This window comes from Mastomys coucha, unplaced genomic scaffold (genome assembly GCF_008632895.1).
Source record: "Mastomys coucha isolate ucsf_1 unplaced genomic scaffold, UCSF_Mcou_1 pScaffold1, whole genome shotgun sequence".
Classification (NCBI taxonomy): Eukaryota; Metazoa; Chordata; class Mammalia; order Rodentia; family Muridae; genus Mastomys; species Mastomys coucha.
The window spans coordinates 73,000,228-73,017,080 of NW_022196891.1; the positions used below are offsets into that span (position 1 = coordinate 73,000,228).

Sequence of the window (16,853 nt, forward strand, 5' to 3'; positions counted from 1 at the left end):
AGAAGTAGTAAGTTTCTTTTCTTTTTTTATCATTTTGAATAAGAAGTTTATTTAAACAACAAGACATTTGACTTGAAGGGAAAACCATCTAGGATCATTTTGCTCAAGAGTAATTTATGTACAATAAAGAAATGGGAACAGGGAAATGAAAGAAGAGAGAAAACTGTACTGTAGTAGTCAGGATGTGGCAGGACCAAATTGCGGCTTTCTAATTGAGAATATATTCTTGGTCTATACCAAAATTTTGGAGTAAAGGAGCAGGCTCCCTTTTTAGTAGACACCTCCAGTCTGCTGCTGGAACACGTCAATCGTATCTTTGTCCTCCATTTCCGACTGTGCAGGTGTGTCTGTCCCGTTGATTGGGTGCCTATGAAACCGGAATCTGGTCTGCCTCACTGACAAACACTGCCGTTCACAATAGGCTTTCATTAGTTTACTAAGTGGCGTATGCCTCTCCATCTTAAATTGCACTACCGAACCATCCTGGCCCACCACCTTCAAATTAATAGGATCGTTGTTCTCCTTCCTTGGGTTTCTCGCTGGCCAGGGGCGATTCTTTCATTGACTGTCCTCTTGCCACCGTGTGTGGTCAACTCCTCAGGAGAGGTGCTTTAGTGCTCAGAAAATTGAATCCCTATGATTAGGGTTAAACCACAGAACTGTTGAGTTTTGTTCTCATTTTGTTTTTACTGTCTTTAAGCCTTGCTTTGAATATCAGTTTTCATTATGTACTTCTAAAGAGCTTCAGTACTGGAGCCTTTGTGAAACGTTCATTGTTAAAAGGCAACGACTAGATCCAGCCATTCACCAACCAGAGTCCTAAGGAATCTCAGAATCTTGCTCATGACCCTCTTTGTAAGAAACCGTCCAGCCGTGTGGGCATGACGCACCCGTTTAATCTCAGATTTTGAGGGCTGCAAATTAGTCCACAACCTGGGCTACACCCCAAGGTCCTGTCTGAAAAATAAATCCTTTAAGATGGGTGTTACAGTGTATATACCTATAATCACAGAAATTAGGAAGCAGTGAGAGAAGTCACACTATATGGAGAGTCTTGGGCATGGAACCGAGGCAGGGGGAGCCCTCAAAGTAAAGTCACTGCTACAGTAATCGGAGCACTTGACACAGCACCTCAGAATAGAGCCCATCTGGAAGAAAGACTGCGGGGGTTTTTTTGTTGTTGTTTTCAGTGTTGACCATTTTACAACGCAGCTAAGACCGTAGAACAGTGCTGGTTCGGCTCTCCGTAGTTGGTGACTGGGAGTTGTTGCCGGGATGGCAGGAGAGCCCAGCCCCTTCTGCTTCAGCATATTCCTTTTGTCTTAGTCTTTGAGAATTTCATATACTTAATGAAATATGACCCTTCCCTCCCCCACCCCAGCACCCGCTACTCCTAACCCCGTGTCTTTTTTTTTTTAAGCCCGTTATGTGTAATTAGTGCTTCTAATATGAGCATAGGTGTGGAGCATGGAAACTCTAACCATCACAACCTCGAGGAATGACTCTCCTGTCCGGATCTGTTGCCTGCCAACAGCTCCTCAGTAGAGGGCGGGTGGGGATCGGTCAAATGGCTGTGTGGGACTTCTGCTGCTTTGGGTTTACGCAGCTATGTGAGTGAGTTGTGGTGCGGCAGCCTCGTCATGTCCAGGCAGCATTTTCTGCCTCCTCCTGGGGAGTTCGCTGACTCTTGGCAGGAATTGGTGGCTGAGAAAGATGCCCCATTGAGGGATAAGCATCAGCATTTCACAGGCTCTCTGAAGTTACTGATAAACAAGTTTCAAAATCTTAAGTGTATATTTTACACAGTATTTCTTCAGGTAAAATGTCTTGGTACTTTCTTGAATGAAATCGACAAGTGTCTTTTCCATTTTAATTTATTGCCTTTTATTCTTAACCATGTTTTTATGTCTTTTTTGTGAAATTGTGTCATTTATCTGAGTTTCTCACTTTGCATATTTTGTTGAGTGTTGGATTGAGTTGTTATAAAAACCCGAGTAACTTTGTGTTTTCCTTGTGGGCAATCTAGGAATCGGATTGTGATGATAAGTCACTGGATAATCAAGGAAGTCAGACCTCCAAGCAACACTTACCTCACTTTTCAAAGAAACACATACTTGGATGGAACAAGGTAAAACATTTAATTTTTTTTTCAAATTTCAGAAGTAGTGTGTAATTTTTCCCCCCCCCAAAAAAGAAAGAAAAATATGCAAAAATTAAAAAATAAAATACCCACAGGTATATATTTTTTTAAGTGCCTGCTTTCAAACTTCTTCAGACAGCATTTGTGCTTAACTGAATGAATGTTTGACATGATAGTTGGAATTTGTTTTCTGTGTTTCCTACAGATCTTTTTCTATGTATGTAACTAACAAGTACTTCTATGTATATTACATGATCCACTTTATAATTGTTTGCCCTAAGATTTTTAATTAATTTCTGAAAATGAAATCGTGGCTGTTCCTAAGGTGAGAATGATTTGCTGGGTGTTTCCAAAAGCCTAAACACTGTGGACCCAGGCAGAGCTGTCTGCTTAAGTTTTCCACTTTTATATACAATCTCCCAGATTAACCACTTTTAAAGACCTGTTCACATATCTCCCTCTCTACCTTGGTAAACAAGTGTTACTATACACAGGACAAAAATCAGCCTTGAAGGTCCAGTGTGCCAGCACATGCCTTTAATTCCAGCACATGGGAAGCAGAGACAGGAAGAGCTCTTAATTCCAGGACAGCCAGAACTGTATAGAGAGACCCTGTCACAAACAAACAAACAAATTAGCCCTCGAGTAGAAACAAAAATGTGAAGAAATGTAAGTCAGCTATGCTACCTTTGCACAGTGATAGAACAGACAAACTTACTCAAAACACAATTCTGTTCGTTGTTGAAATGCAAGAATCTTTATGACGTATCATTAAGTGGGATCAAGGAAAACAGTAATACCTGATTGTTTCTGTAGTAGACATCCTTAGGTAATTTTTATACTACATGTGGGTTCCTTGCCTATTCTGGTGTATAAAGAACACCTAAGAGTTAAAAGCGGTTCTTTTAGAACTCGGAGAATTTGGGCATTTGGGAGAACCCACCCGCCCATCTCTAACAAGCAGAATAAAAGTAACAGAAGTTCCAATTTATCTTCAGGTTCCTGGACTCTGTAGGTCTAGTTCTATGGACTCTTTTTCTACAACCAAGATCAAGCCCCTGGTGTCTGCCAGGGTCAGCGGCCTGAGCAAGAAGCTAGGAAGCATCCAGAAGAGAAACCACCATGATTCGGAGAACAAGCCAGGACTACAAAGAAAGATCAGCGAGCTCTGGAAAAACTTTGGGTTTAAAAAGTGAGTTTCCTAGTTCCTTCCTGGGACTGTCTTCTGCAGCCCTGTCCCCAGCTCTCTGCTTTCAGAGTCAGTCCCTGTCTCTCACCTTCAGCTCCCTGTCCAGCTTGGAGCTTCTTTTCCAGAGCAGAACTCCCTTTCTTCCTCCTTGCTCAGGACTGGAATGCACAGGGGTAAGGCAGGAGCTGAGAAGGGATAAGCTTAACTATACACTGTGCTTCTCTGTCTGACTCTGCAACCTAACCCAAGGAAGTACTGCAGCTATGCGTGTGTCTCAGTTAGGGTTTTACTGTTCTGAACAGACACCATGACCAAGGCAACATTCTAAGGACAGTAACTGGGGCTGGCTTCCAGGTTCAGAGGTTCAGTCCATTATCATAAAGGCAGGAGCATGGCAGCATCCAGGGAGGCATGGTGCAAAAGGAGCTGAGAGTGCTACCTCTTCATCTGAAGGCGGCTAGTGAAAAACTGACTTCCAGGCAGCTAGGAGTAGGGTCTTAAAGCCCACACCCATAGTGACACACCCACTCCAACAAGGCCACACCTCCAAATAGTGCCACTTCCTGGGCCAGACATAGACACAGTGTGCCTATAAAAAAGGTTCTTTTGTTAACAGAGAGTGCTTGTTACATACTTTAAGAATTTTAAGAAAGCTGGAGAGATGGCTTCCTTAAGAACACACACACACACACACACACAAGCCAGGCGGTGGTGGCTCACACCTTTAATTCCAGCATTTGGGAGGCAGAAACAGGTGGATTTCTTAGTTTGAGGCCAGCCTGGTCTACAGAGTGAGTTCCAGGACAGCCAGGGCTAAACAGAGAAAACAACAACAACAACAACAAAAAAGATCTATTGGGAAAAATAGCTAAGTGGTTCTTCATTTTCATTGAGAGGAATCCTTATGTTACTGTGTTATTTTCATAATAGGATTTTTAGTGTGTGTCCAGCAGAAGGACATTTGATTTAAAAAAATAATAATACAGCTCAGTTGTTACCCTTGCTCTGTGTTTATCCATAGCCAACTTGAAGGAGACTATTAGAATGCACACCTTTATCCAACACTTGGGAGGCAGTGGCAGAAGAATCTGAGTTTAAGGCCCACCCGGTCTACATAGCTAGTTCAAGTCAGCCTGTCTTTAAATAAATAAATATGTGTCTGTATGAGTGTGTATGTATATATTCTTTGTTGTATTCTTGGTTCTGCTAATTGTGTGTGTGTGTGTGTGAGAGAGAGAGAGAGAAAGAGAGAGAGAGACAGACAGACAGACAGACAGACAGAGAGACAGACAGAGAGAGAGACAGACAGAGACAGAGAGACAGAGAGAGACAGAGAGATTAGAGAGATTAGCAACTACATGAAGGTGGTTTTGAAAGCCAGAAGAGACACAAAGAAGCAAAGTTTAAACTATATTGGAAGAACTCAGAACAAAGCCTCGAGTGTGCCCATAGGAGCTGACATAGACTACACCATCAAGGGTTTATGTGCCCCTGATTTGTCTGTGTAGGTTATTGCTTCTCTAATAGTCAGTGCCTGCATCAATTTTGCTTTGTTATATCTTTGCAGAGATTCTGAAAAGCTTCCTTCTTTTAAGAAGCCCCTGTCTCCAGTCAAGGACAATATCCAACTCACTCCAGAGACAGAAGATGAGATCTTTAACAAGCCCGAGTGTGCACGTGCTCAGAGAGCAATATTTCACTAAGTGCAGGCCGCTGCCTACAGGAAAACCTTATCAACTAGAGAGATGGCTTACTCTCGATGCCATTTTTTAAATGGAATACATTTTGTATATTAACTTTGTGACTTTCTTTTGCTCAGCTTTTTATATTTTCATAGAAAGCTAAATAGAAGAATAAATCTGCCTTGGACATTTCTGGGAAGTTGAAATGCTAATTGGGCAAATCTCCTGACATCAATAACAATCTAAAGGACTCTACCTCGTAGTAAAGCATCCAGTCTATTGTAACTAGAAAGCCACAGATGTCTATAGCCACTTATACCCAAGAACAGAGGACTCACCAGCTTCCAGTCGCTCCAGCTGCCTTTCCTGTCTGTCCTCTAAGGGTAAATTGAAAATAATGTTGCTGGGATTGGGACTGGAAGGGCAGTAGAGGAGCTGCCTGCTTAAGATTGTCAACATGCTTAGGTCTCAAAGCTGCCTGCCACCTGGTTCTCTCCATGTACCTCTGAAGTGTGGCTCAAAAGTTCCTTAGCATTTACTTAACCCTGTGCAAGACACTAAAGCTGCAGAGCCTGCGATCAGTGCATCCTGCAAAGATACAGGCAGGGGCTCAGGAAGGAACCAGCCACACCAGGACCAATCTGATGCCGCCAGAAGGAAAGGCATGATGAAGGCATCGGTGATACAGAGAGACAAGACTTAGAATCTTGAAAAGGGAGTTGGGGAGGGCCAAACACAGTCCAATTCCAATCTGAAGCTCAGATTTGAGCAGTCCTGTCACCACACAGGTCAGACAGACAGACACCATCTACAGGTATTCATCTCTAAAATGTCAGGAAACCAGCAAAATGCGCTATACAACATGGAAGGGGAAACATCGAGCAAGGATGAGGAGTGTCAGTCAAGGAAGGGCAGGTTCTCTATTGGCAGCAGCCAAGCAGGTAATCATGGACAGACAGACGAGGTCTGGTTGGCCAGGGTAGAGGGCAAGACTGGAAACAGGCTATTTTCTTCTTAAATCTTTTTAAAAACCAGCCAGATGGTAGTGGCAATGCCACTTTTTACAGTCTCCAAGTCACTGCAGAACACAAGTCCCATTAACAGCTAGTTTTCATGACAGTCTTCATAGTCCCCAGATAGAAAATATTCCATAGTAACTAACCGCAGACCATCGGATAGGCCACAGACTACCACATAGCACAGCAGGAGACAGGATCTGAGAACTGCATCATTGATGATAAGGTCTAAAGGACTGAGGCCAGCCAGAGTCCCTCTCAATGTGGCTCCTGTAGCTTACTTTGGACCACGTCTCTCTGTTTGGTTCCCGCTCACAAGAACAGGTGTGGGGATTGGGCCACACAGCAAGGGCCATGAGCAGATTGATGGAACGGTACAGTTTGCGGCTCTTGTTTTGAAACAGGGTCTCACTAATTTGTCCTTACCTCTCATACTTGGCTGTGTGCTTCAGGCAGGCCTTTTCTGATCTCTGTCCTCCCTATCAGTCCAGTGAGCACTCCTTTTCTGATCTCTGTCCTCCCTATCAGTCTAGTGAGCACTCCCTGCCAGCCTACATGAGCTCTCTGATACCAAGAAGGAAAGTTCTGCTTTTGTTCACTGTCCAGTTTTTATTTTTAATTTTATAAACCATTATTTAAAGAAACTTTGTGAATAAAAGCGTCACTTTGTGGAGGGACAAGGAAAAGGCTGGAAATTCAGATAGGAGATCAGATTTTGAAAGTTCAGACACAGTGTAGACTCAGGATCAAGTCTTGAGAGAAAGTGTTGCAAGGCCAGTATCTCTTCCCTTCCCCTTTCTTAATTTTGAAATTTCACTGAGCTATTGTATGAGAGTGGGCAGAAGAGTGTAGACATAGGTAAGGCCAGGAGTTTCTGGCTGGACTATATTCCAGAGTGAGGATACCCAACCGTCATCCATCTTTCTTCATCCCAGGTCGCACTTGTAGCTTTAGCTTGAGTTTTTCTTGGGTTTATATTCTCTCCCTTTCTCCCTAAGAAGCTATAACTGCTTCTAAAGATAGAGAGTAGCCAAAATCAACCCATGGCACCTCTCACAGTGCTTGCGGCCATGCTTGAAGCTCCTAAGTCTCGAATATATCGTCATGAATTAAAATGACTTATCTTCTACATACCAAGCCTGGTAGTGTACACCTTTAATCCCAGCAAACGGGAGGCAGAAGCGGGATCTCTGAGTTGAGCCAGCCTGGTCTAGGACAGCCAGAGCTAAACAGAAACCTTGTCTCCAAATCCCAATAGTAAACAATAATAATCTCTTATCTTGTCCTATATAAACCAAGCACAGGGGTACACTTGTAATCCCCATGGGGGGGAGGGGGAGGCAGTACTTGTTCAAAGTCACTTTTTGGTTAAAGTCAGTTTTCAAGATCCTGCCTATTTAGGGAAAAATATACTTTTATTTATTTATTTATTTATTTATTTATTTATTTATTTTCCGAGACAGAGTTTCTCTGTATAACCCTGGCTGTTCTGGAACACACTCTGTAGACCTCAACCAGGCTGGCCTCAAACTCCACCTGCCTCTGACTCCCAAGTGCTAGGATTAAAGGTGTGCGCCACCACCGCCCAGCGAATATACTAAATGCATGATGAAAGGAGAGAAACAAGGCCTGGGGAGGGTTCTGGCTGTACTATATTCCAGTGTGAGGATACCGAACCATCATCCATCTTTCTTCATCCCAGGTCACACTTGTAGCTTTAGCTTGAGTTTGGGTTTAGCTTGCTTGGGTTTTTGTGTCTTTGCTGGGGTTCACTAATTAAATAAGGCTCTCTTACCAACTGCACACATTTGAGTTTCCGAGGTGTCGTTTGAGCAAAGCCCCTAGGCTTTACCATTACAACTCCTTGTGAACTCACCAGTTTCATGCTCAGCTACAATCAACAAAAGCTTGGAGCTTATAGACCACAGGTTCTGTGCTGGATATGGAGAGGATCAATATGGGGAAGACTACTCAGAAAGGGTTTAAAGCAAGAGAAAGTATTAGCCAGCCAGTGTCTACACTGGGTGCTCAGGATCACAGTGTAGCACCTGAGCCTTTCTTGGGGTGAGAAAAAAAAAACATTCTGGGGTGACATATTCAATTAAGAAGAACAGTTAGCCAGAGGCAGAACTACAGAAGCCAAAAGTAAGGTTAGTGCATTAGAAACTTCCCCAGAACTTGGGTGGGTTAGGCCTTTGTCTCAGTTTTGACGGGGTGTCGTCTGTGGGCCAAGTTTTACAACCTGAATGCTACTTCCATCATGGAGTCAGCTGTGCTAACAGGGAGGGAGGTCACTTAAGATCTGAGTGGGACCTTGTTAAACTCGAGTCCGTCCCTCATTGCCTTCAATCTGTAGCCCTATGGTTGCCCATGACTAAGAATAACTGAATGCAGCCCAGCACGAAACTATAAGCCCCTCAAATACTTTGAGACTTTCTTTTTTTAAGATTTATTTTATTTATATGAATATACTGTCCCTTGCTGTCTTCAGACACACCAGAAGAGGGCATCAGATCTCATTCCAGACGGTTGTGAGCCACCATGTGGTTGCTGGGAATTAGAATTCGGGACTTCTGGAAGAGCAGTCAGTGCTCTTAACTGCTGAGCCATCCTTCCCAGCCTGAGATTTTTTTTTTTTTTTTTTTTGGTTTTTCGAGACAGGGTTTCTCTGTATAGCTCTGGCTGTCCTGGAACTCGCTTTGTAGAACAGGCTGGCCTCGAACTCAGAAATCCGCCTGCCTCTGCTTCCCAAGTGCTGGGATTAAAGGCATGCGCCACCACCACCCCCGGCTTACTGTTGCTTTTTCTGTAGCCCTTTTCGGTAGTTTGTAGATTTCACACAACTTTTTACGATATCAAAAGGTTGGACATGCCTCCATGTAAGATGCCCAAATTTTGTCAAAGGTCAAACACTGGACTTGTGAGACGGCTCTGCGGGTACTGGCTCCTGCCACCGAGCATTCCAGAAAACCCACAAGGCGGAGGAATCAATGACTTCTGCAAGTTGTACTCTGACCTCCATACATGCACAGTGGCATATGTGTGTGCACACATGCCCACAAAATAACTAAAGGGGAGAAAGAAAATTAAATAGCTAAGTAGAAAAGCCAAGAGATCTCATGGCTTCGAGGCACTATTTCATACATCTAATCTACTGTAGGTGTGGCTGGACTAAATAGCAATTCCAGGTTTGGGTCAGCCCTGAGGACACACCCTGAACTCCCTTTCCTGGGTGATGGGAAGGAAGAACAGCAGAGGACTACCCAGCCCCCAGAGTTTACATTCTTCAGCTAACAGAGATTCTTGGCCTTCTGCTATGCTACTTCCCGATGTGGCTTCAGGCTAGTTAACTTACTAGCTGAGCCTCAACTTAGAAAACTGCAGACTGGCTTGTTAGGTGGCATCTTAGGTTTACTATTGCTATGATGAAAGACCATAACCAAAAAGAGCAAGTTAGGGAGGAGAGGGTTTATCTGGCTTACGCTTCCAGATTATAGTTCATGGTGGAAGGAAGTCAGGACAGGAATTCAAAAAGGGCAGGAGTTAATGTAGAGGCCATGGTTTGCTTCCCCTGGCTTGATTAGCCTTATTGATGTCTTATGGAATTTGGCCACCAGCCTATGAATGGCACCACCTACAAGGAGCGGGTTCCTCCCTCCTCCATCACTAATTAGGAAAATTTCTTAGCCAGGCAGTGATGGCACGCCTTTAATCCCAGCACTTGGGAGGCAGAGGCAGGTGGATTTCTGAGTTTAAGACCAGCCTGGTCTACAGAGTGAGTTCCAGGACAGCCAGGGCTACACAGAGAAACCCTGTCTCGGAAAAAAAAAAAAAAAAAAAATCTTGCATCTTATGAAGCCATTTTTTTCAATTGAGATGAGGTTCCCTCCTTTCAAATAACTAGCATATGTCAAGTTGACATTAAACTAGCCAGCACAACTGACCCCTTGTCAACTTGACACACACACCTCACTATTAAGCTACATCCCTTTCTTTTTTCTTTGTCCCCAAGATCTCACATTAAAATCATATGTAACTTTAAAAGTCCCATAGTCTTTCCAAATTAAAATGATTTAGCATTTCAGCCTCTTTAAACTTGCCAAATCTTTTAAGGTCTAAAGTCTTTTGAAATTCACGGTCTTTCAGTTGTGGGCTCCTGTAAAATCAAAAATAAATTAAATACCAGCATGATCCAGGGACACCCAAGAACTTTCCCAAGCCAGAATTCCAGCCACTGAGAAGACATATCCCTCTACTTCCCTCAGGCTGCCCTTACTGCCAGTGACCCTGGAGTGTAGTGTGCTGGGTGTGGTGGTACACACCTTTAATCTAGCACTTGCAAAACAGGCAGGTGGATCTCTTGAGTTCAAGGCCAGGTTGGCCTACATACTGAATTCCTGTACAGCCAGGGCTATATAGCAAGGCCCTCAACAAAACGAAACAAAACTCCAGCTGTATAGCTAGACCCAGCTACATGGAAACTGAGGCAAAAGGACTGTGAGCCTACTGGGAGATGCTGCCTCTAAAGAATTATATATCAATCATATGTTGATACTGTATTTGGATCTTATTGGGGTAAATAAGAGATGTTACTAGAACTACTTGACTTTTTATCTTTTTACTTTTCAAGTAGTAGAGAATTTCACATTTTCCATGTAGTCCATACTATAAATCTATTAAGTTTCTAGAGAGGCTGCAGGGATCAGTTTCTAGAGAGGCTGCAGTAGCCAAACCTGTGTCCATTCTTAGAAGCCACTGAGCCCATTCATCACCAGCCTGGGGCCTGGTGCTCTGGTTAAAGATGAAAACCTACAAAGGGACCTCAGAAGTACTTTATGGATGCTGGAATTCAAAAAGCGGAAACTGGGCAGGGGAGATAGAGGGAACCTAGGTAAGAGAGACCACTGCGGGTGGTCGTAGGTACCTTCTAGACCAGAAAGGTGAGAGGGATGCCTCAGGCCCAGGCAGGTTAGTGAGTAACCAGAGGCCACTCAGTCCCAGGGCTCTCCCACATCCCCTACAGATAGGCTGTCCTGGCCTCTCTGGTAACCAGTTCAGCCCAAGGGCAAAAAGATAAGGTCATTGACCAGAGCATCTGGGCAGCCAGTTTACCTCTGGTCCTTCCCAGGGCTGTAGCATCTGAATCTCTACTTCCTGATGGAGATGAGCTATGCAGGCTAGCTAAAGCTTTTCCCCATCCTTTCTATAGGGCTGGAGCTAAGGCAGGAGGAAGGCCGGACTATGGACAACTGTAGCAAGATTGGTTTCCCAGGCCAATTGTTGTTAGTTTTAATGGAGGGTCAGTACAAATGGATGTAGTTCTCACCACTGAGTTGTTTTTTTTTTTTAATCCCTTCACGTAGCTTAGGGACTATGACATCGAAAGTAATTTTAACCCTTTGGGGAAAAACATTGGGAAAGGAAAGGCAGGCTTTGTGAATATCCTGCCCATCTCTGAGAACACAAGGGTTTCAAATGCCTTTGCAGCTACTATTGCTAAATTTACAGCAAATGGTTGATCTACTATGGTTTTAAGCCTTGTTTATCTTTAGACTGCATAGCAGGCTCTGGAATATTGACTGACTGAAGGGGTTCTATAATTAACTTAAAGAGGAGACTCCTTTTATTTATTACTTCGAAGACATTTTCAAGAGGTCATAAGGGTTAATAGAACTGATAATCCTTGACTCTCCCCTGTGCTCATTAATCTTGAGGTCCACTCTCAACAGGTAGCTGAGGCTGGCCTTCAATTCACAGTCCTCTCACCCCAGCCTCTGAAGTCTGGGATTGGGGTGTTGACTGACGTTTTAGCTCCATGGCTGAGCTGATGGTAAAAACTCACATCTCCAAACTATTTTTGTTTCATGAATTGAATGAGAATATTTCCCATGAGTACCTGTTAGATTACTGGGTGATAAAGGATGCTAAGTATGTTGTGAAAGCCATCTGGTTTTGTGGGTCAGAGCAGTCTTCCCGGAGGAGATGCCTCCATTGGGCAAAGATGCCTCCAAGCTGACGCCCTGAGTTCAATCCCTGGAACCCCCATGGTAGAAGATAATGAACTTTTGACAGATGTCTTCTGACCGCCATATGATGGTACATGGATGCTCTCTCCACAATAAATATGTTTTTAAAAACCTGGTTTTAAAAGGGAATAGAGAGTGGGCTGGAGAGATGGCTCAGGGGTTAAGAGCACTGGTTTCTTTTCCAGAGATCCTGAGTTCAATTCCCAGCAACCACATGGTAGCTCACAAACCATCTGTAATGGGATCTGATGCCCTCTTCTGGTGTATCTGATGACAGCTACAGTGTACTCATAAGTAAATAAACCTTTAAAAATAAAATAAAAGGGAATAGAAAACAATTTGGGTGGTGGGAAGTATGAATCACTGACAAACTAGAATCAAGTCATGTAGAGAGACAGGAAGAAAGGCTGGAAAGCAGTCTGGATCTTGGAGGGTTTTTTTGTTTTTTGTTTGTTTGTTTGTTTGTTTGTTTTTTGAGACAGGGTTTCTGTGTATAGCCCTGGCTGTCCTGGAACTCACTCTGTAGATCAGGCTGGCCTCAAACTCAGAAATCCGCCTGCCTCTGCCTCCCAAGTGTTGTGATTAAAGGCATGTGCCACTACTGCCTGGCTTCATGACTGAGCTTTTTGTTGAGTTTATATTTTGAGATAGGGCTACTTAGAAGCCAGGCTGGCCTTGAACTCCTAATCCTTCGGCCTCTACCCTCCAAGTGCTAAGATTACAGGCACCTGTATCTTTTGGTTTTTCATTTCTGTAACAATCTTGCTATACCTGGATAGTCTGGTACTCTGTAGCTAGGGAGGGTAACAATCCTAGGATCACAGGCTTATTTCAGTACACCTGGACTTTTCCTTTTCCTTTAAGGCAGGGTCTCTGCAGGTCTCAGGTTGTCCTGGTACTGTACAGTTTAGGCAGAAGACAAATTCAACATTCAGTGGGTGTGGTGATATACACCTTTAATCCCATCCCCTTCAAAGCAAGTGAAGGTCAGGCAGGCCTGGAGAGTTCAGGTTATCTCTACAGCGAAACTCCACCTCAAATATACATAAATAAACAAATTCAAGATCTTGCCTCTATATCTTGAAGGTTAGAATCACAGGCACTTGCCATTATACCCAGCTTGGACTTTTTTTCCTAAAAATGATGTAAATGCGTTAAGTGTTTTAAGGTTATAAATAGTTTAAGGTGTGTCTTAAAAAAATAACTTTCAAAGAGAAAAACAAGATAAGCAGGACTTCCCTTTTCAGAGAATCACTGGCCTGAAGGGTGCTATCGGTCCACAGGTAGCCTAATAGGGGCCTGTGATAAGGTCAAGAGGGAAGCAGAGGGAAGTTTCGTTTCCAAATATGCTGGAAAGAAATCTAGTCTCTGGTGGGATTGTGGAGTGCCAGGATGACCCCTGCCCTCTTCCTGTGCCAGCGCTGCAACGAGCCCCTGAAACTCTTACAGCTGCAGGGGGGGCCCTTGGAAGTCCAGCACCATGCCAATCCCCCTACAGAGACGCCAGTTTCTGGGGAGTCTCCGGTCAGGACCTCCGGCATACCCCACTCTGCCGGTGGCAGGACGCCCCAGAGAAGTGCCTGTTGCAATATTTCTCTGCTTACCTCTGGCACACACCACTCTGAAGGTGGCAGGACGCCCCAGGGAAGTGCCTGTTGCACTTTTACTCTGCTTGGTGAATCCGCCTCCATGAGAACTATGAACGCTATCCAAAATACTACCTTAGAGACCTTCGAAATCCTCTCCGACCAGAAGGTGGTGGACCACCCGCTGTGTGTGGACTGTACGGACAATCTTCTGGTGCAACTAGACAACCAGCTCGCTCTCGTTGAGTCTGACAACCAGACGTACAGAAGTTTCCTGGAGAGAGAGTTGCTGGTGAGTGAGAAGGAGAGGGAGGAGCTAGGCGCCGAGCTTCGTGCGGAATTGTCCAGTCTGGAGCAGGAGGAAGCAAAGCTGGCTCAGGAGCTGGCGGATCTAGACGGCCATCATGCAAAGGTAGCCGCCGAACTCAGTGCAGCCCAGATGGAGAGCAAGGCGCTGTATCAACAGCATGAACAGCACAGAGCCGAGTATTCTGTTTTGAAGATGGAACAGCTGGAGCTGATGGACCAGCTGAGCAGTGTGGAGAACCAGCTGGAGTATGCCGCGAGTCAGCTGTCCCACTTAAGAGAGACCGATATCTTCAACGCCACATTTATCATTTCAGATGAGGGTCCCTTGGGCGTTATCAACAATTTCAGGCTGGGCTGCCTCCCCGAGGTCCAGGTGGGATGGACCGAGATCAGTGCTGCTTGGGGACAGACAGCCTTACTGCTGTTTAGTTTGTCCAAGGTAGCCGGACTGCAATTCCAGAGGTATCAACTGGTTCCCTCTGGGGACCATTCCTATCTCAAATCCTTGACTGGTGAGGGCGAGTTGCCGTTGTACTCCGACGGAAGCCACAGTGTCTACTTGAATAACAAGTTTGACTGTGGGATGAAGGCCTTTCTGGACTGTCTTCAGCAGTTCGTGGAGGAGATTGAGAAGGACGAGAGATGCCCCTGTCTGCCCTATAGGATCCATGTGAAGGAAGGGGTGATAGGGGATGCCTGGGACAGCGGGGACTGCTGCTCCATCAGGACCCACCTGAACACGGAGGAGGAGTGGTCCAGGGCTCTGAAGTTCATGCTTACCGACCTGAAGTTGATCGTTGCTTGGGCTTCTTTAAGGTACTGTTAGAATTAATGTATTTTCGGAAAAACTATAAAAATAAGGTGGTATGACTCAAGAATCCATGTTTGTGATTAAATGATGCCATTTTTTTTATGAGACAGGTTTTTCCAGAGTCCAAGTTGGCCTTAAACCCCTGACTTAAAACACCACACTGCCTTAGACCCCTGAGTGCTGGGATTGTATGAACCAATGGAGAACGAGCACCAATTACATGTATTTGCTTAGGGTGACCCAGATGTCACTGCTAAGGTCCTTAACACCCCCGTCTCTTTCCCTTGTATCTTTTTCTCTTCCTCCCCTATACCCAGGCATTCAAGAAGATGTGGAAAAAAAAAAGCAGACAAAGACAGAAGTTACCCCTGCAATAAATAATGATAAAGAGGAGAAAGAATTGCCAGGCGTAGTGGGGAAAACAACTGAGGCCTGAACTTCCTGAAGAATTCTGTGGTGGCCCTACTGTGTACAGTGGACCTTTGGAGGGCAGTGGTCATGGGGTAGGACTGTTTGGGGATTGTTTTGTTGTTGTTGTTGTTGTATAGCTTAAGCCTTTCTTTTTCATCTCTAAGATTTCAATAAGTGTTATTTTTTAAATGATAAAAAGTGAGAAGTGTGACTGTGTGTGTGTGTGTGTGTGTGGAGAGAGAGAGAGAGAGAGAGAGAGAGAGAGAGAGAGAGAGAGAGAGAGAGAGAGAGAGAGAGAGAGAGAGAGATGTCTTAAATCTCAAGCTATCCTGGCATTTACTCTTGCCATGTTGCTTGAGAATCTATTGTGCTGGAATTTGTGTCACTACGACTGAGAATTGTCTCTTAATTAGGATGTGTCAAAAGATGGGTTCATTGTGGCCATTTGTTCCTTACTACAAAGTAATCTTCCCAGGTGGGACAAAGAAACAAGAGGTTCAGAGAAAACTCCAGGATGGAAAAGAGCTAGTTTCCAGGGGGACATTCTGTCCTTTTCTGGTCATCCGTAAAGTGGGGACAATTGTACTACTCACTCTGAAGCATTATTGATGGTTACAAAATCAACAGACAGTAAAGTACTCAACCTCACTTTTTCACAGTTGTCATGTTTACTTCTTTTTGGGGGTGGGGGGCGGAGACAGGGTTTCTCTGTATAGCCCTGGCTGTCCTGGAACTCACTCTGTAGACCAGGCTGGCCTCGAACTCAGAAATCCACCTGCCTCTGCCTCCAAAGTGCTGGGATTAAAGGTGTGCGCCACCATGCCCGGCTCACTTCTTGCAAATGAAATTAACATGCCTAAAAATCAGAGAAATCATTATTATATTTTATAAAACAGGACCTCTCTACACAGCCCTAGCTGTCCTGGAATTCACTATGTAGAACAGGCTGGCCTCAAATTTCTAGAGATCTGCCTGCCTCTGCCTGCCCAGTGCTAGAATTAAAGGTGTTTGCCACCATATCTGGCTCCTTCATTTTTTTGATTCGGAGTCTTTTGAATATGTTAATGCCTGGCATGGTGGTACATGGCTTTAATCTTAGCACTCAGAAAGCAGATCTTTGTGAGTTCAAGATCAGTTTGAGCTATATAGTGAGTTCCAGGCCAGCCCAGCCAGAGGTACATAGTGACGTCCTGTATTAAAAGAAAGAAAGGAAAGGAAAGGAAGAAAGAAAGATAATAAAAGAAAGTCTGCTAAGTTCCAGCTCTCCTTTTTTGAGACAGGGACTCACTAAAGTTGTTCCAACTGGCATAGGTAGAACTCACTATGTAGCCCAGCTCTGGAAGTTCCTGGTATTCCTGCCTTAGCATCTGGTGAAAGAGTACAGGCCGGAGCCTGTCCAGAACTCCAGAGACATTCTATTCTGTTTTAGCGCTTCATCAGCTAGTGGTTGTACACTCCTTGCTAGGTGTTCAGGGAAAGAATTCATATTTATAACTGCTTATCTTTCGGCCATGACATCCTATAAAGATAAAATCACATCCATATTTGGGAAAGTACTTATTTCAGCGGCCAGAGAGTCTCTGCTTTCATCATTACCCTCATTTCGCTTATTGTCGTCTTAGACCCTCACTTCCACAGCCTGTGCCCTTTAATTCATCGGCCAGTACCCCTCCCTCGTATGAA

The 16,853-nt window shown here is 44.4% G+C and overlaps 2 protein-coding genes across 4 annotated transcripts in view; both read left to right on the forward strand.

Annotated features, from left to right (window-relative positions):
* Window positions 1-7,153, forward strand: part of Exo1 (exonuclease 1) — a 26,025-nt gene extending 18,872 nt beyond the window's left edge. For all 3 annotated transcript variants that reach the window (XM_031390532.1, XM_031390552.1, XM_031390542.1), the window contains 3 exons: window positions 2,027-2,128; window positions 3,139-3,332; window positions 4,897-7,153. In XM_031390532.1, the coding sequence (XP_031246392.1) occupies window positions 2,027-2,128; window positions 3,139-3,332; window positions 4,897-5,032 (432 nt within the window). In that variant the 3' untranslated portion in view covers window positions 5,033-7,153. The remainder of the gene's footprint in view (window positions 1-2,026; window positions 2,129-3,138; window positions 3,333-4,896) is intronic.
* A 5,509-nt stretch (window positions 7,154-12,662) lies between these two features.
* Becn2 (beclin 2) lies at window positions 12,663-15,350 on the forward strand. Its single transcript, XM_031342829.1, has 2 exons — window positions 12,663-14,764; window positions 15,077-15,350. Exons 1-2 carry the CDS (start codon window positions 13,446-13,448, stop codon window positions 15,138-15,140), a joined length of 1,383 nt encoding a protein of 460 aa, XP_031198689.1. The 5' UTR covers window positions 12,663-13,445; the 3' UTR covers window positions 15,141-15,350.
* The last annotated feature ends 1,503 nt before the right edge of the window (window positions 15,351-16,853 follow it).